At 36.6% G+C, this 23,306-nt stretch overlaps 1 protein-coding gene across 2 annotated transcripts in view; it reads right to left on the reverse strand.

Annotated features, from left to right (window-relative positions):
* The window catches only part of LOC113973510 (macrophage mannose receptor 1-like), a 60,557-nt gene that overhangs the window by 30,650 nt on the left and 6,601 nt on the right, over window positions 1-23,306 (reverse strand). For both annotated transcript variants that reach the window (XM_027695682.1, XM_027695683.1), the window contains exons 4-10: window positions 19,611-19,772; window positions 16,641-16,754; window positions 14,142-14,288; window positions 9,458-9,640; window positions 5,477-5,634; window positions 1,665-1,778; window positions 213-328 (exon numbers count right to left, since the gene is read on the reverse strand). In XM_027695682.1, the coding sequence (XP_027551483.1) occupies window positions 213-328; window positions 1,665-1,778; window positions 5,477-5,634; window positions 9,458-9,640; window positions 14,142-14,288; window positions 16,641-16,754; window positions 19,611-19,772 (994 nt within the window). The remainder of the gene's footprint in view (window positions 1-212; window positions 329-1,664; window positions 1,779-5,476; window positions 5,635-9,457; window positions 9,641-14,141; window positions 14,289-16,640; window positions 16,755-19,610; window positions 19,773-23,306) is intronic.

Raw genomic sequence — 23,306 nt, forward strand, 5'->3', positions numbered from 1 at the left:
TTCAATGCTGATTTCACAGTCATGACCTACTTTTATTATAAACTGGATTTCTGAATTTGAATATACATGCAAAAACTGTGAGAAGTTCTGTATCTACAGATAGCTGTCCTCTTAATCTAGATTTTTGTCCAGATCAGTCTTTATTTTGATATGCAGGTGATGCTAGATGTTGAATTCTCATGTGATCCCCTCATACAAATAGTTTTACATACCTGTCTTCAATAGTTACTAAAAAAGCCTGATGCCTTCCACAGGTTTGATTTGCTTGAGAAAATGATACAAATGTATTTCCAATGAAGTAACAATAAAAACCATGTCTTTTCCAGCCCTGTCAAAATAAATGTGAAGTGATCACGTATGCTGCAGTGAAAGCAAAGGAAAGGGGAAAGGAAACAAAGAAATGAAACCAACAAAGTTAAAAACTGATTCATACCACTGTTAGCTAACCACTAGACAAAGGAAAAATGGAACTGAAAAAATCAGAGTGGAAACAGGCAGGATCAAAGCTTTTTAAAATTTTGTTTCAAACAAGTTTTCACATCTAATGAATCAGTACATTCCACTCACAAAGGCATGAGAGGCGTTACTGTGCATCTTCCGCACTCAGTATAGGATTATAACTAGCACGCAGGCCTTGCGCAATCATGAGCATAGTCTTGAGAAGCAAATTTCAGCTTGTTTTTTCAGAAAGGGAATGACACCAAGCAAGTTTGTTTATTGTTAACTAACATTAACACTTTCTTCTAATGTTTTGTCATTCAAATGTCATTTACTCAGGAACATGCTTTCAGAAAAGGAGTTTGCTGTGACCAGCCACAATTCACACTAATTTCTTCTGATGGTTTTCAACTTCTCACTCACGAGAGACTTTTTTCTAAGAGTATGGACATAGGCAAGGATAACATCCATAAGTATTAGGAACCTTTTATCTTCTCCAATATTTGAATATTTGTAAGGATTCCAGGTACTCTTTTACAAATACTGGGAATAATTCCTCAAAGACTTCCTCTGCAACTATAAAATGCAGAATTGGGAGAAAAGGCAATTTCTTCAAGGAAGACAAAAACTCAGTAATATTTCCTATTACATAACAGATTACAGTAGTTTTTTTAGAATTACTGAGTGTTATGTCACCAGAAGGCGAGCATTGACAAGTAAACAATAGATCTGTGGCAGTTCAGAAGGAACACAAGAGATTATTTTACTTGGTAACTGCTAACAAATTCTCCGAAGTAGAGAGCACTGCCAGAGACCACAGTAAAGCCTTGAGAACAGTATCTAGACAAGGACAGTCTTCCTGCTGTGAATAATTTTATAGAAAATTGTCGGCAGAGCTGAAGAGCAACTACTGGTACAGGCAAACTCCTCAGGAAAGCTTGAATGCCAACCAAGGAAAAATGGTGTGGTGCAGGCACAACAGGTTGGAGATTTGGTTTAAGTTCTGGAAAAAGAAAAGGAGTATCAAGAGCCAAATGACAGTCATTGACTAGGTTTAGTCACATGTATCACCTAAGCCATCTGCCAAAAAAATGAGAAGGCAAACTCTTAGGATAATGACAACACAGAACCCATTTTTCCTGTTTTATCTGTCACCTAGGTGACAGTTTCTCCTCTTTATCATTCCTAGCAGCCTATTCAAATCAGGCAGCTTTTTCTTCACTTACTCTCTGGCAGCCCATGTCAATGGTTTCCTCTTCTGAAGGACCATCTGACGTGGGTTTCCTCTTACAGATGTAGCCAATTTTTTTTTCACAAGAATGGTCTGCCCAAAATCCATCCTGTACATAAGAACAGAACATCACAGTCAAGTGGCATTTATTCTTCAAAAAAGGTGCTTTATGCTTTTAAGTATTTAATTATTTTGATACCTTTAAAAAAACTACATTTAAGTTCAGTTCTTAATTTCAACCTCATTTCAATCTCACTTCTGGAGTTGACTCACCACTGACTTACACCTTTTTTTATTATTTACCCTTCTGAAAAGTGAACCCTTGAAGGTGACAGCAATACACCATCTTTACAAAGACTACTGATTCAATAAGCATGCAGGAAGAAAGGGAGATATCTCTTTCCGTAGAAATACAGCTGCAACAGAAAAAAACCCCAAACCAGAAGACTACATTCCTTAGCTAATACTTACATAAAACTGCAGATGTAAAAAGTTTTTGTCAAAGTTAAAATTAACATTGTTATTCCTCGTAGTAGAAACTCTCAGATGAAAAAAATGACATTCAGTGGGAGCTGTACAAAAACTAAGAAACCTCACATCATGTTCCTAATATGTTTTACATATATTTTGGTTGAACAGAGGAACTAAGGTACTGGGAGAGGAAGAGAAACCTGTGTGCAAAAGACTCTCTCCCCTGTGCTTTAAAGACTTCATTTTGTAAAGGTAAAATCATAGCAGTTGGTGGCAATTTCTTACCACCCCCCCGAAATGTAAAATAATCATCATGGTAATACAGAGACAGTTGTGCCACAATATGCTAAGTCCTCAAGAGCCTCAACAAATCCCACTTGCGTTAAAAACTCTCCCAAAGCTCAACACTACTGCCTACAACAACAACCACAAAGCCTTGGATATTCAGATGGTGCTTGTGCCTGACCTGTGCTGACTGCAAGGTAAGTCCATTGGTGGTCATCTCATCATCTCCTACCATGTCTTTCTGTCTCATTAGGTGGTAGGCACTTCAAATAACCTCCCAAAACTCTGACCTTCTCAGACTGAGAGAAATCAGCAAAACTTTCAAAACCTTTAGGCCTCTTCAATAGAGGAGAATCTACTCTGAGGCTTGGAGTCTCTAATTGCAGCAATATCCTTTGCTGCCTTTCCATAACTGCATCTTCAGAGGGAAATTCATGCAGTAATTTCTAGAGACTTCTTACCAGGTCTTATGAGCTGCCTTTTGCAGCTTACTTCCTCATCAACTAAACCCAAACACTTCCTTTAAAAAGAAGGTGATGATGTAGTAGACAGGGGCAGGCTTTGTTCCATAAAAATAAGTGATGGTTTCAGATTTCTTCAGTCAAGGAGTGATCAATCAAAAGATATCAGGAATGGAACATATGTGCTTAGGTAGACAAATCTCAACAACAAACAGGGAAGGTCAACTTATAGCTATGCATTGTTTGGTCAGCTGATGGCTGATTCCAAGAGATAATGGCCTAGTACAACTTCCATGGAATTTCTTAAGTCAAAACCTACATCATGGTTTCTGTATTCTTTTGAGTGCTGATGCAAGTGAAAGGATGACAGCTCTTCTAAAGCAGCAGAATGGAAGAGCAGGCTGTTACTTTTATTTATAGCTACAGCTATAAATATATCTATTGCTGGTGGAATTAAAAGGGCCTCTGAGGTTTTGATATAAGTCTTAATGTACATTCAGTGCTGCAGGACCCCAAGATCCTCCAGCAGTGACTTTTACTGTGTTAGGTGAAGGAAGAGAAGGCTTGGTCTAATAGAGGATAGAGTCCTCCCTTCCCAAAGTCAAGGCCCAGCATCCTGAACCTGTATTTTCAGGTGGTTGTTGATCATAATATTAAGCATGTCAGCCTGCCATCAGAAACTCTGCTTCTGAGCAATGGTCCTGGGTTACCTGGCTGCACTGAATGCTGCACTTTTAGCACAGCACATAGGATATGACCAGTAAGCCCAAATTTTAACACTTTGAGACCCTGGTCATTGAATTAATTAATTAATGCCTCTAACTTCCTCTCATACTTCCTGCACCAATACTTTCATGCATAGTATCATAAACCCTAAAGTTCACACCAACAGATGAAGGTAGCTAAAGGGCACAGGATGGTAGATGAGACAAAACCTCAAGTATGTACTCCTAGCTACTAACTGCCCACCTGCACCAAGGCCAGCTACCTTACAAACCTCCCATGTCTGAGCAAGTTCTCCAGCCTTGACAAGTATAAAAGTCCTTGGAGCAACTGCCATTTACAACCTTAGTTGACTGACCCTCACATTTGAGCACTCAGTTTCTTTCCACATTGTGACCCTACTCTGTTAGACAAAACATCTACTACATTCTCAACTACCACTGGCATAGCACAAACAACAGAGCACAAAAATCCTCACACCCTTAAAAGACTGTTAGTTCTATTACCATGTGCACCATGGCCTGGTTGTCATGGAAAAAAATATGCATTTATGCTCTTCTCGCCAGAGCACCCCCACTAATACAATGGAGAAGAATTGTTAATAGGTTCTAATTTTATTCATGCTTCTGACCAGTGCAAAATTTTTTCACTAAAATATGTATCAAATTCTAGCATTTGAGACACATCAGAGTGCACGTGAAGTTACTTCTCCCTGCTAAATTCATATAGTAATAAAACTGTAGATCTGAACTTTGGCCCAGTCAGAGAACACCTCCACAAATACAGATAGCTCTGCTCAATTTTGGAAGATTAATATGCTGTACCCTACACAGGCTTGCTTCTTCCATGGATACTACTGTGGTTTTGCCCTCCCAAGGTTGCTGTTCTAGTTCTCTTCCTCATTCCTTCCTGGAACTGATGGTGTGGTCCCTTTTTTCTTCTAGTCCTGTACCTGTTACCTCTTCTATGTCCCCTGCAACTTCCTCTTGTCTTCAATTTATAAGTGCACTCACCAAAAGCGTAGCAAGAGAACAGCTGTCAAGTTTTAATTTTTCAAAATAAGAAAATACCTTTGGTATGAGTATATACGTTTTTCCCTCCTGATAAAATAGGTAAACCTGAATGAGGTGTTAAGTTCAATATGTTTAATTATCACAAAAAAGAAAAATGCCATTTTGTAACATCAGACAGATTGACTTTTATGCCATATATTATCTCAGTTTCTGTAATACCCCTAGGTCATCAATCATTCACAGATACAGTCACTCAGGAAAGGCCTTCGCTAATGTCACTGCTAACTACTCTTCTCACAGCTCTTCACATCCACTCACAGTTCTTCACATCCAGTGCAGGTACAAGCATAAAAACTAAACCACCTAGATCCAAGATTTATACCTTTGCCTAGAAAAAAATTAAACAAGGGTTTCTCTGTTCTTCTAAAGACAGTTTTTTTACCATCAGCAACATTAGTGCTGCTTTTTAAGGTAAATCCCATATTCAGTCAAATCAGAAAAAATCCAAACATATCCAAAATGCCTTTGTAGCTTCCTGAAGAAAATAATTTACATGTTCATGTACTTCAAAGTGTAATTAAAAGTTTCTTTAAAAAGCCCACATGCACAAACTGAAATCCAGAAATAGGGATCTTGGGGGGAATTTGCCACCACCTGCCTGCTTCTCACAGAAGACAATGAAATTTTCTGTCAACCTTGAACAGGGATCCTTTTTTGAAAAAGTAATACCTTTAAGACTCTAAAATAGGCTGTTTCAAGCATTAATATCCCTATTTTTGTACACTTGCGTAGGAAAAAGCCCAGATGATAAATGAAATTATAAGCCAATTAAGCAAATAACTGTATGATTTTACCTTTCCCTTCATAACGACACAGTCCTCTTGCCTCTTGTTTGCATGAGTGGGTTCTCCATGAAGCCACTTGGTGTAGGTGACAGGTGTCCCATCACTCCATTCAAAGTACATCTGAACTTTGAGGTCATTCAACCCAATCCACAGCTCATCAGCTGGTTCTAAAACATACAATTAACAAGGCTGATGACAGTTCTTCTTTATGACATGAACTTTCACCTTCATGGAAGAGAAAATAATGTATTCTCAGGAAGTTTAAAAGGCAGTCACAGGAATTTAAGGCTCTTAGTTTCATAAAGATGTCAAACCGTTTCTCATATACTTACTGCAGTCACCAGCAAAGACCACTCACCAGAGTGGTTGTACAATAACAGTGTTTAACTTTGCATAAAAGAGCCAAAATACTCTCTTTGTTGAATTATACTGCAACACAACTAGGTTAATTTTTTTCCAACTCAAAAATCCTGTAACAAGATATGAATAAACACCCGAATAAAATTTTACCTCCCCTTTTCCTCCTACTTCTAGTGTATTGAAGAAGGAAGTGTCCTATTTTCTAATGCTCAGACACCCAGCATTGTCTTTTAGAGCTGACAATCAGAGTACTTGCAAATATTCCCATTACATGTTCCTATATCTTATCTCATTTAGGAGCAAAATGAAATTCATGTAGTTGTTGCACTTTTTTCACTTTACAGTTAAAGGAGTTAGCTGCTGGTTTTTGTCTGGAAGAAAAGTGCAGGACTGATCAAGAATGTTATTTCACAGCAGCTGTTTCTCAGAGGTTTATTTGTCTGTGTTTAAAATCCTCCTCTCTAACACATTGCTACTGTAACGTTCATACGTAGTTTTGTTCTGAATAAACTATTTGAATAAGGAGGATTAAAAATTGGACATTTATAATCAGTCTGAACTCCATCATCATCAAAGGGTATTCCTCTCTAGAAAAGATTTTGTTCAGTGCAATTGGCATTTTTTATAATATCATTTTATTATTTATTTGTGGTCTGTTATCCAGCTTATACTAAAGGCAGCAGCTGTTTCCTTTTGTTCACAGCGCTATGACTCAGACCACACGGAGCAACTACATGCACAGTCCTTTCCTTAGATAGCAGTCTTTCCAAGCAAAATATTAATTACTTGGTTGCTAGAACTTATTATTATAAGTATTTTTCATAAAGGATATGGAGACTACTTCTTAAGAGTTTTTTCCATTGCTTGTGACCTTGCATTTCTACAACTCATCTACAGCACTTGGAGTTTTTTCCTATTCAATTTGTCATCAAAGTTCTTGCATTCTTGCATACACCTTCCTCTAATGCACTCTATCCAGACTGACCACAGTCAACCTGACAATGAAATCACCCATGGAAATTAAAAACAGAAGCCCACCCAAAAGTCATCAGTTGTAGGAGCAGGTCTCTCAATGGAACTGCAACCACTTCTTTTCTGTTGTTGCTGTCCCTAGCAACAGAAGTGGCAGTAAAAAAGGTAAAAGTCATTGCCCCCAAGGCAATCCTTTCTGACTAACGCATTCCAGATTGAGGTTTCCCTAGATACCCCCATGACCTAAAACTGTCCTTTGATTTCTCCCATCTGCCAGTTCTGGAACATGGAGAGTTCCCGTTTTGATGAACCAAGCTGCTGCAAAGATGACCCTCCCAGCTTGTCACTTAAGGACAGAGTCAACTCTCCTTTCTCTTTCTCTCCCTTGCCTCTCCTATCTTTTTTGTATCTAAGTATGATCAGCACTCATAGCTCATCCATAATGTTCTTACCATCTATCCTGCATGAAGGAACACTTAGATTCACAGGACATCAGGTTCCATTTTCAAACAGGCCCCTTTGTCTCTTCTTCCAGGCTGCTCTTCATGTTCAGAAGTCCCCCAAAATTGCATCTTAGTACCCTCCTTTAAACTCTCCTCTGTTAACACAATCAAAAATTGTTCCAATTCCACTGCCCATCATGCTCTCAGTCCCTCCTTGGCTACTGCCATCCAAGCTCTCTAATTTATTTTTTGTTTAGTTATCTCTTAAAATCTTTCTGTCTATATTTATTGAGCACTTAGCACAGCAGAGGCCTCATCAATGCCCAGAACTCCTACTGTGGTGGGCTCACACCAGGTAATACAAACAATAAACAGCATTCTTTAACGAAATAACTACATCAAAGTCATCTGAATAAGTCATGCAAATCTGTGGTGTCTTTTCCTACAAAGCTCTAGAAGAACTGCTGGTTTTTTGCAATCATCTCTACAGCTGGCTGACTAAACACCAGGATTCATTTTTTCCAGCCATTTGTAAAGCTGCTTCCCATTCTTACTCATGAACTTCGCCACATTTGTGCCATATCACATGCTGGACTTCCGCGTAAACATCCAGAATGCACTTCTTTATTCTTCATGTTCCTCTCTAAAGTTCTCCTTTGTGGGTGATGACAACAAAAGCTCAGCTACCATGACAATATTCATCTCATTGTACCCCTTCTTCCTTTGTTTTATGATGGGACTGTGAACTGTTTGGCACAAAGGTAGACTTCTGTTCTTTCTGTACAGCACTTATTGCAGCAGAGTTCTGATGCAGACAAGATTTTCCAGGCTCTGCAATATGTGGTGTTCTTCTCTCAGTGGTGAACAAGAGTAATCTGATACAGTCATAAACTACTGTAAAAGGCTTCTTTAGTTGTTCCAGTTTTACTCCTCTGAAAAGAATGTTTTTAAAATAGTCTGTTGCAGCTAGTGTGCCATATGTGAGAAGCCTGGTTTCCTTCAGGACTATTTGCCTTTCAGAAACACTTACTTCTACAAAAACAGTGCAGCATAGTCAGTTCAGGAAAGGTCTTTGTAGAAGGCATTAAACTATGAAATAACCTACTGCCAAGATGTAATGTGAAAATACAACCTATTTCCTTTAGAACCTAACTTCTTTCAAATGTCCTAACGCCTCATCAAGAGGCCCCACCTTTCCTAATAATTTCTTTTGAAAGAAAGTTTCATGTTGTTCATGAAAGAACAACAAATCACTCTTTCAGGAATGTGAAGATAAGCACAAGTTGCCATGGAGTTGGCTAGGATACAAAGGTAAAGTGTATCAGCTATTTTATGATTGCCACTCCAAGACTGCTGTCACACTGGAGCTCAAAGCAGATTGCTGCACCTTCAGTGAAGGATAAACTAAGTCACTCTCACCTGGCACTAAAAGCACACATAGGATCAGTTATTGCAGAGAAGCATACATAGGAGTGAACATGCTCCTCCCATCAAAAAGCAGTAACTGACCCCTGCTGCAAAAACAAGTTCATGTGAAGCAATAGCAACCATTAAACTGCCTCAGTGTCAGCATGGTTGCATTTTCCCTGATGAACACATGGCATCTGTAGTCTAACTTGCCTTGCAACAGCTCGAATGTGTGCTCAGAAAGCAAGCACCTGAGCACTATATTTAATGTGGGGCACATCTGAAAACACGTACTGGGACACACAGCTTCCTTTCTCAGCAGAAACACAAGCAGTGTGACTTGAAAATTAAGGACATGGCAGTGCTGGTAATAGGACCCTCTTCTTCCCAAACTGTCTTTGACCAGGAGACTTTGCTTCCCTCATTTATTTTTGCAGATCAATAGTAAAAATCCTTTCAGCTTCTGAAAAAGTTGAAATTTTTTTCAATCTGTACAAAGAGAGACAGAACCAGGCACTAAGAAATAGGCATTTGGGGATTATGCAGTTCACATCATTGACCACAGCTTTTCTGTGGTGGTAAAGTCTATTCGGGTTTTGTGCTCTTATTGTGTGTTTTTTCTTACAATGATTTTTTTAAACTTAACTCCTTCTGCACCCTGTGATCAGGACAATTATTTTTTTAAAACAGTCTCTTCATTTTAATAACAGGTAAGACATATTCAAAACACTTTCTTTACTTAGTATAAATATATATATACATATTTGTGTGTGTGTGTGTGTGTATGTTATCACGAAAAAATACTCACGGTATCCAAGCTGAGAAATAACAAAGCTGTATTCTTCAACATTATGGATGCTCGCCAGATCTCCATCCTCTTTCCTGCAAGATGTTAGGGCATCTTTCCATATTTTGGGGTCCCTATGAATTATGTAACAGTTACCAGCATATGACATCCATTGATCAGGACACCTAACAGGCACATTAGTCTCTGAAAAGAAAAATTGCCATGAAGAATTTCAGAATTCTATTCTTAACGCAAGACTTAACATCATGTAAGGAAATATTTAAAAAAAAAATTTATCATATATTTTCTTCATGAACAACAGCAGAGACAACAAATATGTGCAGGGATAATAATCTGCATGAATAATTAAAAGTTGAAACTTCCAGATTGTTTTTAAAGAATGCTACAGTTGCAAACAAGTGCTTGTAACTTGCAAAAAGATAGTTAAAACAGTTTTGACTTTTATACGCATGCATATATACATACTAAAATGTAAGGTCTGCAGAGCAGTGCTTTATAATTTTTCTACACTCATGTCACCATCTCTCTTCAACCTCTGTGCTGTAAGTTATCTGTTAAGAACCTGGGTTTACAATGCATATTTATGAGGGTAATTTTTTTCCCCAAAACTTAAGCATTTTAGCGATTAGCTCCATTTGCTAGACTAGGAAACAAGAAATAACTAATTCTACAGAATCACAAGAGAACTCAAATAAGAATACTACTTTTAGGAATCCTTTTCAGAAGCTTCATTGAGAAAATTATACTGCCAAAGTAAATTATTTATGCTTAAAATTTGCTTTTAGAAGTTCAGCAGAACAACACTGGAGTATTGCCAACAAACACATGCTGTTCAGCAAACAATTCAGCCTTGGGAGGAGTGCCACCAGAACATATAATAAACAGAGTATTACTGTTGTAGAAACAAATTCTGAATCTTGCATCTCTTTATTTATAATCAGCAGATGGGTTTAGCAAACACCAATATATAGAGTAGAACAAGGACAGCAGGTTTTCAAAAATTCTGCTGCCAAAAAAACTTATGTCAGAAGGAGAAGCAATGTGTTTGTGTATAATGGGGGGGGTATATTCTGTAGAAATATTTAAATAGACATCCAAAGTCATGACCAGTCAGGCCTAGGTTTCATGTACACATCCTATTCCAACTGGAACATGATGATGATTAATAGATACTTAGTGTCACAACACATATTTCTAATAGAAACTCTGTCTGCTGTTTCACACCTGCCTCTAAAAAAGTGCTAGCATGTTCTCACAAAGTTTAAGTAAAACCAAAATTTTTGTCTCCCAGGACAAGGGGCTCAGAGCTCTAGTCAGAGCCCTTAATTCTGCCAAAAGAGAGAAAAAACTGGAACAGAGAGCAAGGGTACCCCAGAAAAACGAACTGGATGTACATGGTGATGTTGGGAGAAACAAGAGAGCATAGAGGTGGCAAATGCTGTTGTAGAGGTTAGTCTGATGCTTCAGACAGCTGCCTAATTTGTCCTATGCCTGGTCTCAGCTCTGAGTATAAGCATTTTATAGCACTTCGCTATAAGTCAGAGAATATGCACACGCTATAAGTCAGAGAATATGCACACGCTCAGCACACCCTTCTGCAAACTGCAAACGCTGGATAGAACAAAAATCAGTGGTTCAGATATGGCTACAGAGAGTCACAGAAGTATTTATTCCTCGGGGATTCCAGAGCCTCTCTTTTTCAAGTCAATGGAGACTCCGAGAGTATTCCTGTAAACACTAAAGCAGCTATGGAAGGGCAGGAAAAAGCTTTTTCTTGTAGACCCAGTAACACCAGGGAATTGGTTGCAGGTCACAAAACAAGAAAAACAGTTTATGGTCTCATTTCTTTGGTGTAAGTCTTATTGAATTACATTGCTGGAGATTTCTTAGTAAGAGAAATTCTTCAGTTCTTCATTTCTACTACTCAGCAAAAATTAACTTTGTTCTTCCCTATTCTACTTTTAAAGAAAATACATGACGTCTCAAAGTCATACAGTCTACTTTTTCATCCTAATGCAAAAAAGTATTACTCCTGAACCTCATTTAACTTAAGCAAAAGAAGGAACGCAAAATGCAACAAATAAGATATAACAAATTAAATTACATTAATGTGCAAAAAATATTATTCCAAATGTCAAGCTGATGAATTTACTGGTCCATAAGTGTAGAATGGTTATTTCTCAAATAGAGAGCAAATACTTTTGTAAAGTACAAGCTCGACTTTCTGAGGTTTGAAAATCTCAGTGATTGACCTGGGTGTCTAAAAGGGTGAAAGCACTAGCTGAAGTTTGTCTCATGATTCAGACATTCAAACTTCTTTCTCAGACCCATCCTCTGTGGTCTGATAAGAGAGAGCTCACACAGGAGTCACAAAAGTAACAGTAAGAGAATTTATTTCCACTAATTGAATGTTTAACTAAACATTTGGAAACAGTACTTTGAGATCAGTACACCTTGTTGGCTTGGAATGAAATCTATTTTGGCAGTCACTTGGTGGAAGTAGACAGACAGAAAGCCTTTCCTTAGAAAATAAAGTTTAAAAGTAAGCACGTTTTGCAGTTGAAATTACTATTTAATACTATTAATACCATTATTAGTTCCTATCAATCTATTTTGCTGTGTTACAGGGCAAACGCTCTGTAGCCCTAAGACTCTATATCACCTTGATGTATAAAATGATGTGGCCCCCTGCTGGAAAAAAATACTTTTGCTGCAAAGAAAAAAAAAGCCCTGAAGCTGTTCACTTTGTGAAAATACTTCTGTAATGAAAAAAATGTTCTGTAAAAATTTTTCTCGACTTTTTTTTTTAACATAAGCAAAATTATATTCTGTTGTAAAGTGCTTGCTTCTCTGTCCCACAGACCTCATATACCGCCCTGTTAGACTCAACTGTAACTTCTAGGGTTAAAATTTCAAAGGATTTCCTCTGTGTTTATTGTCAAGTGAACAACTAAGCATGTGTGAATTTGCAATTAATTCATTTCCTGACTCAGGAGTCCTAGTCAGGCAAATATAATCTGACATGGGTTTTTCTTTACACTTTTAGAAACTAAGGGCACTTAACATCTTGCATGATCCCATGCTTACGCCTTTTATGACTTCCCCCCATGGGACATTCTGAAAAATATTTTATGAAGTGAACCACTACCAGTGGTTAATCTGTCACCACGTTTACTCAGCAATTTCTGTTCAACTGAAGATTTCTGTCTCTTTCTCCAAATTACTGGTAAACTGTAGGGCGGAGATGGGGGGAGAATCAAAAGCCGATGTAAAAGAAAGTAATGGCCATTAGAACCCCTCCAAAACTAAATTTAAATCTAAATAATATAGCTGCCAGTATTGAATTGATAGTACATTTATAGGCTTCAGTGTTTAAGAACTGATGTATGAAACCTGAAAAGACAAACAGTAGTGAATTGAATGACCTAAGACAACTTATATAAATTAAACTATTTGGGTATCACCTGTATGCAAATACTATACTGAACTTTACACCCTATTTTCAAAAATAATAAATATGCGTTGAAGTCTTTCTCGGTTGAGGCAAAAAATATGCTTAATTTCAATACTGAAGTATTTATTTAATTAAATATTAAATAGTTATTTCAATATTTAATTAACAAGACACTAGCTCAATCTTGTTGGTTTTTCTCTTAGCAATAAAGCAAAACAAATTAGGCTGAATCCTCTTTCCTAACTGTTTTTGACTGGACTGATTCTATATTGGCAAAAGCAGGAAAAATGTTAAAAAAACCCAACTCTTTATTAAGCCAAATGTCAAATACTGATTTTGCAAAACATCTGTTTTGCCAGTAATGATGCATATTAATAAATGAACTGGAAATCTAATAACGGTTTAGCTTTCTGCTTCTATAACCCATGCAAAATAATCAGTGGATTTAAGAGAGACAGGTATGTCCCAGAAAAAGAAAGAAACTTGTAAAGTACAGAAAGAAGGAGTGATGAAACAAAAAATAAGTTACAAGGTGTTTATAGTACACAAAGAGATAATAAGGAAACAGGTATAAATAAATCTTATCCCTGTTCTGTCTTTCTTATGTACATTAAGCTTGTACCAGAATTACATTTCTTCTGAAAAAGTGTCTGTACATAAACCATTTAAATAATTTCATAAAGACTTTAAAAAAATTTATGTGTGTAAATAAATATTTCTATATAAATGTTTCTCTCTATCTCTATTTATAAGATACGTAGATATATTAGAAACATCTAACTTTCAAAAGAATTTTAGAGAATTCCTCTAGTCCACTACTGGCTTGCACTGACAAACTTACTCACTTTCATAAACAGTAAAAATTAGAGGAAGAAGAAATGGATTTCTTTCATTGTGTACATTTGGCTTCAGATAATTCACCTGCTTTTAAAAATAATAATTTTTTTTATGTATACACAAAATCTGACAGTTCTGCTTCATTTTGGAAAAGAGAATTCCACAATTTTGCAATTTAGAACTCAAGACTTCTGAAGAAAGATTACTACCCGGAAAATAGGTAGGTCACAGTAAAAAGAAAGTACACACTGTTCACTTTTACAGAAAATTTTGATCAAACCACAGTCCACAGAGTCCTTTGCTTAGTTTACCACATGCAATAACATCTATTCAGATTACAGATAAAAAGCGCTGGTCATTAATTATTTGTTGATGGTTTATTATCAAACCTACCTCTAGGAATAATGAAAGACTCTAAAGTAGCATTTCCTCGTTTACAAATATAGCCAAGTTTCCGATCACATTCCCAGTTCTCCCACTTAGCACCTTTGCCAGGATTTAACGCACCACAGATTCTTCCAGGTTCTGGAGAAGGATGGCCTTAAAAAAAAAACAACAACACAAATCTCAATAACAACAACAAAGTATAAGCAAAACGCGGTTACCCTCCCAACTCTCACATTTATTCTGGTCCATGCTTTAAGTGTAAGATACCTTAACATGCAGGCAATTGTGATTCTCCACAGTCCTTTAGACTCAAGAGGGAAGTTCATTCCCTTAAGAGAATTTTTCAGAGCAACCACAAGCTGCAAATTCACATTTTAACAGTCTCTTCACTTGTCCAAAGCCTTGATGGAAGGTATTACAGTGCATGGATTTATTTTCTTTGAGTTTTTTTCCATTCCTAAATGGAGAATACCTGAACTGCAGAGGACAGTCTTTAGGTGAAAAAACTGTTCAGTAAGCTAGTCATATTCTGCACGTGGTATAAGAAAAATAATAAGTAATTATTTTGCTAATGGAACTTCTTGTCCCTTTGTCTAAACAATTCAAAAATAGCAGTATATTTGGATATTTTCAGTTGAAGATTAGCATTAGCACTAACACAAACATCTCAAAGAAAAGTAGAACCTGTAAAACAGAACAAATTTCTGCAATAAATCAGATGAACTTTTCAAGATCTGACCTAATGTTATTAAACGTAACATGTTTTTTCCTTAATTTCTGAACACTTGCCACTATACTACATGAAAAAAGATCAGAACTACTCAGAAATAAACACAATAAAACAATATTTTTAGTGTGGAAGATTGTTCACTGAAAATTTTGTTATATCGTTATAATTTCATTACCTTAGATTACAGTTAGTCTTATGTTTGCAGTCATGTTATACCTTCTTCCCATAGGAGAAAAAGATATGCTTACTTCCAAAATACAAATTTAAATTGTTTTCATGCACAAAAGAAGTCCATCTGTTGGCATGGTAGCTCTCCCAGATTTCTAAGCAGAATAATTTTAATTTAAACATTGATTACAGTTCCTGTTTTTTCTGCTATTTATTTAGGGCTAGTGAAATGGACAAATATGAAGTTTTCATAAATTACACTAAAATATGCTAGTGAAAAACCAACCAGTTCTTGAACATCCAGCATAACAGGATGAGACAGAGGTAGGCTATATAGATCAATGTAAATTCATGAAGGAGATAGCAGAAATATAAAATAGGATATATGGATACAAGAGTAGAGTATTATCTGAGAATGAAATTAGGGAACATAAAAAGTTAAAGACAAATTGCTTCAGTTTTTGCTACTTCAAAACCCATTTGATTCTTTACAGGACAGCTGAGAGTCTGCAGTTTTAACAGCCATGAACAGCTCCCCTTGCTGCTTCAGCTCCATCTCACAATCAGTTGTCCCCCACTCCTCATTACACACAGATGCTTATCAGTGCATTTGGATGACAGACCTACAAATACCTTCATAGCAACTTGCAGTTCAGCCCATCTGTTTGCCTTGTGTGCTCACTCCAGTGGAGAGCTATCTATAAAGTAGTTGAATTCACTCCTCAAAGCTTACCTACTCAGGAAGTTTGTCCACCTAAAATGTGCTTTTGGCCTTTCCTGCCCAAGGATGGCACTGGGTGATACAGTGCAGCATGCATTTATAGTTACTGATAGTTAAATACATATGATGAAGATAAAGAGAATTTACACTGCATAACTTCAGACTTCTACTTTTAATCAGTCTCCAAAAGCTGCCTGAATAGCCAGCACAAAGGAACATGGCAAGAGTCCTCCATAAAAGACACCTTAACACAGACACTCTGAACATGAAACCAGAGATACAGCTCTTCTTCATTGTATGTGCAGATGGCAAAGCTCATCTGAGCTCTGTAATAATGGCATCAGAGTTCAGCACTGCAGCTACAGGTGTGAAGTACCTTGGCTTCCTTCAAATTAGACTCATCTAACATGTTCAGTTTGATATGTGTTAGTGCTGTGGGTAGGTTAATCCCAAATGAAAATGAAAATCTATTCTTTAAGCAAATAGCCAAAACAAATTGGAAAAGAATTTAAAGAAAACCAACCAACCAAACAAAAACCACCACTGATCAGTCTAGTCTCATGAATGATGACATCTCTAGCATTAGATTTATTTAGTATTTGTATAGAAATACAGTAAATTAAGAAGATATACAAATGAAGTGTCAATAGGTGACTTTTAAAATTTTCCTCTGGATTATGAAGATGCCATTTCCATTATGAACAACAAATTAAGCCCAGTGCACATCCCTAGAATAAGGGCCATTACTCACAATGTTTATAGTCACAGTCAGGATCTTTCAACATCAAAACAAGCTCAATAATTACAGGGGAATAGAGTGCTAGAAAAGAAATATGGTACAAAATGACCAAATTTTTAAACTGAGTAACAACATATTTAACCTTACCTGGAACCCAATTTAAGTATCGAAAAGGAGCACCACCAACCCATTGCCATCCACTGTTGAAATTCAAACTGTTAAGACCAAACCAGAGAGCTGAACTCAGTGTGAGAGTCAAACCTAAGTAACAGAGACAGAGAGAGATACTGGAAGTCCACAGCAGGAGTAAACACTTTCTCAGTATTTGAGAGCTGAATTTTAGTTAAACCATCTGCTTCTACTCTTCTCCAGTACAAGTTTTAAAAACTTTTAGCATTTTAGTTAAGGTGGCTTTGTTAAACCTGTAAAACATGTCAGCTTACAAGAGCCACTTCTGTTTTAGAGTTTTCACATTTTGAAGTTTGGAGAATTGTATTATAACAGAAAACAAAATGACTCTTCTACATGTTCCTTTTAAACTGATGATCACAAACATGAAACAATTTTTTCCAGAATTATAGAATATTAAATTGATAAAGTTGCACAATGAGTTTTTTAAAATGAAATGTGAAGTTTCCCAAAGTGTATTTTCTCTCCCATAAAATTAACAAGTGTGAGTTTCAAATTTACATTATACTGGAAAAAACCTGTTCTCATTTTATCAAAAAACATTAAAATGCAATCATTGCAAACATCATCTTTTTAACAGCATATCTTGTGCACTTTTCAGACTGATCTCATTTCAGTTCTATAGCCAATAATGTCAGGCTTCAAAGACCAGCTCAAACTTTTTGCTGTAGTTTTGAAAAGCATATAGAAATATCATGGTTATGTATAGCCCTGCTGAATTCTCTAACATTATTGATAGTCATTATTATTCAGTTGTCTATCTCTGTCTTTCATATAAGACTTGGAAGCCCAACTGGCGGACTGCTGATTTTTTCTTCATAGTTCACAGAAAATCATTATGCAATATGTATTATTTATTTCTGCTTCTACTGATGGCAGCATCACGCCAAGATGTTGCAATTTTTAGTTGTCTTTGACACCATGATTATGGGCAGCACTTGAAGCCTGGCAAACTTATAAGGAGAGGTAGGAAAGCACTGGAATGTCATACTAAAGCCTGGTTTGGTGTTCTAGTACTTCTGTACAAGTAAGTTGTGGTTAAGACAATCAAGAACTGAGCATGACAGGAAATCCTGGTACTGCCAGGGTATTTGCATAATGAAAAACTGATCTTCACATACATTTGGCAGCCATATCTATTAGTTTGCATTTAAAACACACCTACTATTAACTCACTCCTGTGTTAGTGCCAGTTTGTTCCCTTGAGAGTTAATTTCAAGAATAATTTCATCACATTCAGCTGAAAAAAAAGACCCATGTTTTGACCAAATCCTTAAATTGAAAACAAAAGTTTAGACAGAACAGACTGTTCATAGCACATTTGTCATTCCTCTAAATTAGAGAAATATGGATTTGATTGATGGAATTGGCTGGATGTTTGCATCCAAAAAGTTACTGTCAGTGGCTGAATGTCCAGGTGGAAAATAGTAACAACTGATCTGTATGGGGACGGGTATTATTGAATATCTTCATCAGTCACATAGACAGTGGGATTGGGTGCACCCTTGGCAAGTCTGCAGATGACACCAAGCTGAGTGGTGCATTTGATTCACTTGAGGGAAGAGGTGGCAACCAGAATGTCTCCGACAGGCTTGAGGAGTGGGCACATGTGAACCTCAATTTCAACAAGGCCAAGCACCTGGTCCTCTACCTGGGTCATGAAAATTCACAACATCAATATGAACTAAAGAGAACAGTCCTGCAGAGAAGGACTTGGGCCTACTGATGGATGAAAAGCTGAATATGAGCCTGCAATGTGCACTCACAGCCCAGAAGGAGGCACGAAAATTCATCAGAGGACTGGAACATGCCTCCTGTGAAGAATGGCTGAGAGGATTGAGATTGTTCTACTGGGAGAAGAGAAGGCTCTGGGGAGACCTTATCAAGGCTTTTCAATATATAAAAATAACTTATAAAAATTGAAGGAAGACTTTTTACCAGGGCTTGTAGTGACAGGACAAGGGACAATGGTTTAAAAAATGAAAGAGAGTAGATTTAGATTGGACATAATGAAGAAACTTTTTACAATTAGGATGGTGAGGCACTGGAACAGGTTGCCCAGGGGAACTGTTGATCCCAATCACTGGAAGTATTCAAGCTCAGGTTAGAGGGGGCTTTGAGCAGCCTAGTCTAATGCATGATGTCCTATTTCATGGCAGGGATGTTGGACTAGATGATCTTTAACCGGTCCTTCAAACCCAGACCATTGTCTAATCCTCTGACATAAATTTACGGAGAAGAACATGGCATAGAATAGGGGGTTTTTTTCAACTGATGTAATATATTCAAAATATTTTATAATCTATTTAATAGATGAATTAGTAGGCTATTTCATGTGTGTACAGAGGCTAAAAAGGTAATAAAGACGAGACATTGTGAAATGTAAATATATTCAAGTACAAATTCAGAATTTTCTCACAGGACAAGTTTGGAAATTACTTCAAAAAACACTGAAAAAGATTGAAACTAGAAGAGACTATTTGTGAGTCCTTGTGTTTATTAGTTCTTTTTCCTTTCTTTTCATATTTTAGCACATACTGATGATGCAATGCCTTTAGTGATATAGTCCAAAAATGCTGACTAGTACACACAGCAAAAAGAATGCAAAAAGGATACAGTCTTGGTATCTGCATTGTTGGTTTACAAACTATTTTGCATTTTTCTGCATTCCAACATTCATTCTTTATTGCTTGCATTACTTAATTATTGTATTTTTTTATGTTACTGTAAGTTTATGGCAATATTTAATCAAGACAATATAAATATTATCTGTCCTATATTCCCAGCTGAATCGTTCAAGATAACAATTTATATCTACTAATTACCAGAATTGAACAAACATAAATTTTCAAGATGGAACACACTATATGTGTGTCACTGTTGCAATAATACACTTCTTTAAAAAACCGCTGGATAATATTACCCTACCTGTCAAGTATGTTTGTTCGTGTAATTCTGTGATGCTTAATAACTCTGCCTTCTGTTGTTGACAGCTTTTTCTTGCCTGGTGCCATGTCAGAGCTGCCTCAGAGTTTATCTGGTACTGGACATTTGTTAAAGAATCTGTGTTCCACAAACTCATGCTATTAACTGTAGGGAGAAAAAGAAATGCTGTAACTCACCATGAAGATGAAGCCAGATACAATATAGGAAAAATTGCATAGCAAAAATACACAAAACATAAACAGAACCATAGACAACTGGTTTGAAAGGAATCTTGAGGCTCTCTCAGGTGTTCGTAGACCCAGAGCTGAACCATGACAGCAACGTTGGGCAGTACACAGGGAATGAAACAGGGTCACCATTTTCTCTGCTGTAACAAAGCTGCTGCTTAAGGTAAATGAGTGGCTAACATCATGCTAAAATAGTTGATTTGTCAATGTGGAGAAAAAGACTGATGCTTGATAAAGTGTATTTCAAGCTGACCATTTTTCTGAGATAAGAAACTCCGTTTTTTTTTTACTAATTTGGGGTACTATGTAAAGTGGCTATGGATTTTCTCACTGTGATAGAGATGATCAGACCAAGCACTGAATGCAAAGCTGACATTTTCAGCATCCATTTCACACGTCTCTACAATTCCTGATTTCTTATGCATGTGCCTGAGATACCATGACTTTCTTCTCTGCCACATAGCCTGACAGTGACCTCCCTGAATACTTGCACTTGGCACATTAGGCAAAGCCAAAGCAGTGAAAGCTTTTGGACGAAAGTCATTCAAAAGGGTCCAGCACCAGGCTTGGCCCCCGAAGGTACCACACTCCTTACACTGCTGCAGTCTCTCTTGACTCATCTCAATTGAATCTCCACAACCAAGCAACAGAAAAGAGCATGACCTTGCTCTGCCAAAAATGGAATCTACAGGAGGCCTGAACACTGAGCTAAATATCACATAAAGAGAATAATGTTGCACGACAAAAGCAAAACACAGCAGAGGTCACTGTATGTCTGACGACAATGAGAAAACTGAAATTCCTGCAGCCTCTATCAGTTTCTTGAGTTGCAATCTGTGAAAAATTTGAGAGAAAGACATCTTTTCCTTTTCTGAATTCAGAAAACTTAAGTGTGCAAGTAGAGGGAAACAGTACAATAAACAAAATTCAAGACAAAGGATTATATATGTTACATGTCAGCAGGTCAGTAACCAGTTACACTTTTTCCTGTAATAAATCTGATAGTCTATAGGTAATATGAAGTGCTTCTTTTCGAATTATTTTTATTAAGAAAAAAATCAAATATAACCTACTATAGTAATGACATTTCACTAAAAATGGAAACTTTCATCCCATTATCACTATCCACAAACCAACTGCAGTCTAAAATATTTTATGACTACCAAAATCAGAACTTCTCTGCTACACTATGTTCTACAAGACCATAAATCCCTGTGGACAAGCACAAGCCTGGAACAAAATGGATATTGCAAAAATAGTAAAATCTATAAATCAATAAAGAAAACTGGCTGTGACTTGATAGAAAGGGGTTTATAAATCCTGTACTATTATTACAGAAGAAGAGATAAACAAGTCTTGGGCATTTATTCAACTTTCCAACTCACTCTCCCAGTCTCGTAATTTATAGCTGATTTTCATATGGTGCTCTCCTGTAGAACTTTTGTCTTTCATAAAAATAAAACTAATTTTTGAACCTTGGAATATTCATTTTTAAGACATTTGAGTTTTGAGACTTCAAATGCCTTTGCAGAGCAGGATTTTGGAAAATTTTTATGCTATTTTTTGAAGTTTAGTACCTCCAGAGAAACCAAAACATGAATCACTTTTCTGAAATAATATAGTTTAGCATCTAAGTTAAATTAATGTTAAACCAACCTGTCCTTTGTACATAAGCAGAAAATTAGTAAAAAAAGCCTAACTCTATCCCTACACAGATGAATTCAGCATGCATTTTTTCTCTGGACTTTTTGTTTCTGTCCTAGTCAGCTGCAAGTTTTATGCATCAGACTTTCTAAATCCTTCAATAGATACTAGCTCTTTCATCTGTCAAGAAAGAGGCCTCAATGTACTTTTGTCCACTGGAATACAGCTATAGGCACACATTGACTCACGCTCCTGATGATCTTATACTGTGCAACCTGTTTTCTTCCCCAACATCTACTTTGTAATGCAACATACAGCTCAAAAAAAACAGTGTAACCTATAAAGAAGCGGCAGTTCCTAGGGTACTAAAAATTGTTTGCTGTAACAACATTTCTCAGTTCCTTTCTCTGGGATTTAAGTTTCTACTGCCACTGTATCAGCATCTCTTTCTAAATCCCTGAATAGTGGGTCATACTTACTATTATGTCACTTCCACCAATCAAATTTCTACACCTCTATTGAGTATAATAAGTGTTATAACTATGGTCTTATGCCCTCTTCATTTTGGAGAACACTTGAGCTGGTTTAGTTCACAGTGAAAAGTGACTGGTTCAGTCACAGTAATATCTCTGTCAGTCCAGACTCTAATATGAACAGCTGTAATAGTTTGCATCGCATGTTTTCGTATTGGCCCCTTTGCTCCCCTAGACAGTTTACCAAACAACAAACACTTTAATCTTATTAAATAAAATTTAACATACACAGAGGTAAATATTCTACTTCTAAAGACATTGTTGAAGGTTATTAACTTATTACTCATATCTCACTCATTCCTCTTTAATAGGGATAACTCAAACTTCTGTTACCATGGCCTGTCTCTCATTAAAATATATGACTCAAATCTGAATATTTTATAGTCAGTACTGAAGAATCAGGGAGGAAACATGCAAGCAATCAGCATAAAGCAGCTTTTCCCAAAAACAATCACAGCCTTCAGAATGGATTTCCTTGAATTATAACAAAGAATTAAACAAAAGTTTAACGATGCCTCCTAATTGCTGTACTCAAATAATGCTAGACAGGTAGCATTCTTAGGTCAATCTTGCTTTATTAATGGGATTGATATTCCCAACATATTTTTATTATCTTGAAAATAATACTGGCATAGGAAAAAAAGGTGTAATTTTTATTTATCTGAATTACTGACTGCAACATTCATGGACACTAATACTAGCACATACACATACACTAATACAAGCACACTAATACTTCATCATCAAACCACTTAAGATCAACCCAAACTGTCTTCTTCACATGAAAGGAAAGGTACATTTTTCTCTTTAGCTCTGACTTGGTCAGTTGGAGCTTTACAGCAAAACACAATAATAAAGAAGAAGGGAGGGAGAAGTACTACCCTTCTCAGCATGACAGAAGAAGCAGCTTGCAGACAAAATGTGTATTACATATTTTACAGAAGTTCAGAGAAACTTCATTTAAATTTAAAAGAATTCAAATGGATGCAGGCATAAATTACTCCAATTTCCTGAACGTATAATCAACATTTCTAAGTAAAGTTCTGTATATTCATAATACTGCATTTTAAACTCTAAATATACTCAAACCAGAGAATTTAGATTAATAAATACTTCTAATTGAGTTAAAACAGAGAACTACAACATAGCAAACAGTTTTGGGAAACACTGGGATGTAGTAAAAAGTTCATGTAAGCTCCTTCATGTCTAAAAGGCAACTCATCATACGAAGTAATTTTCATTTTCAATTATGCTGTGTTCTATCTTCCAATTCC

This window comes from Neopelma chrysocephalum, unplaced genomic scaffold (assembly GCF_003984885.1).
Source record: "Neopelma chrysocephalum unplaced genomic scaffold, ASM398488v2 Primary Assembly neopelma1_102, whole genome shotgun sequence".
Classification (NCBI taxonomy): Eukaryota; Metazoa; Chordata; class Aves; order Passeriformes; family Pipridae; genus Neopelma; species Neopelma chrysocephalum.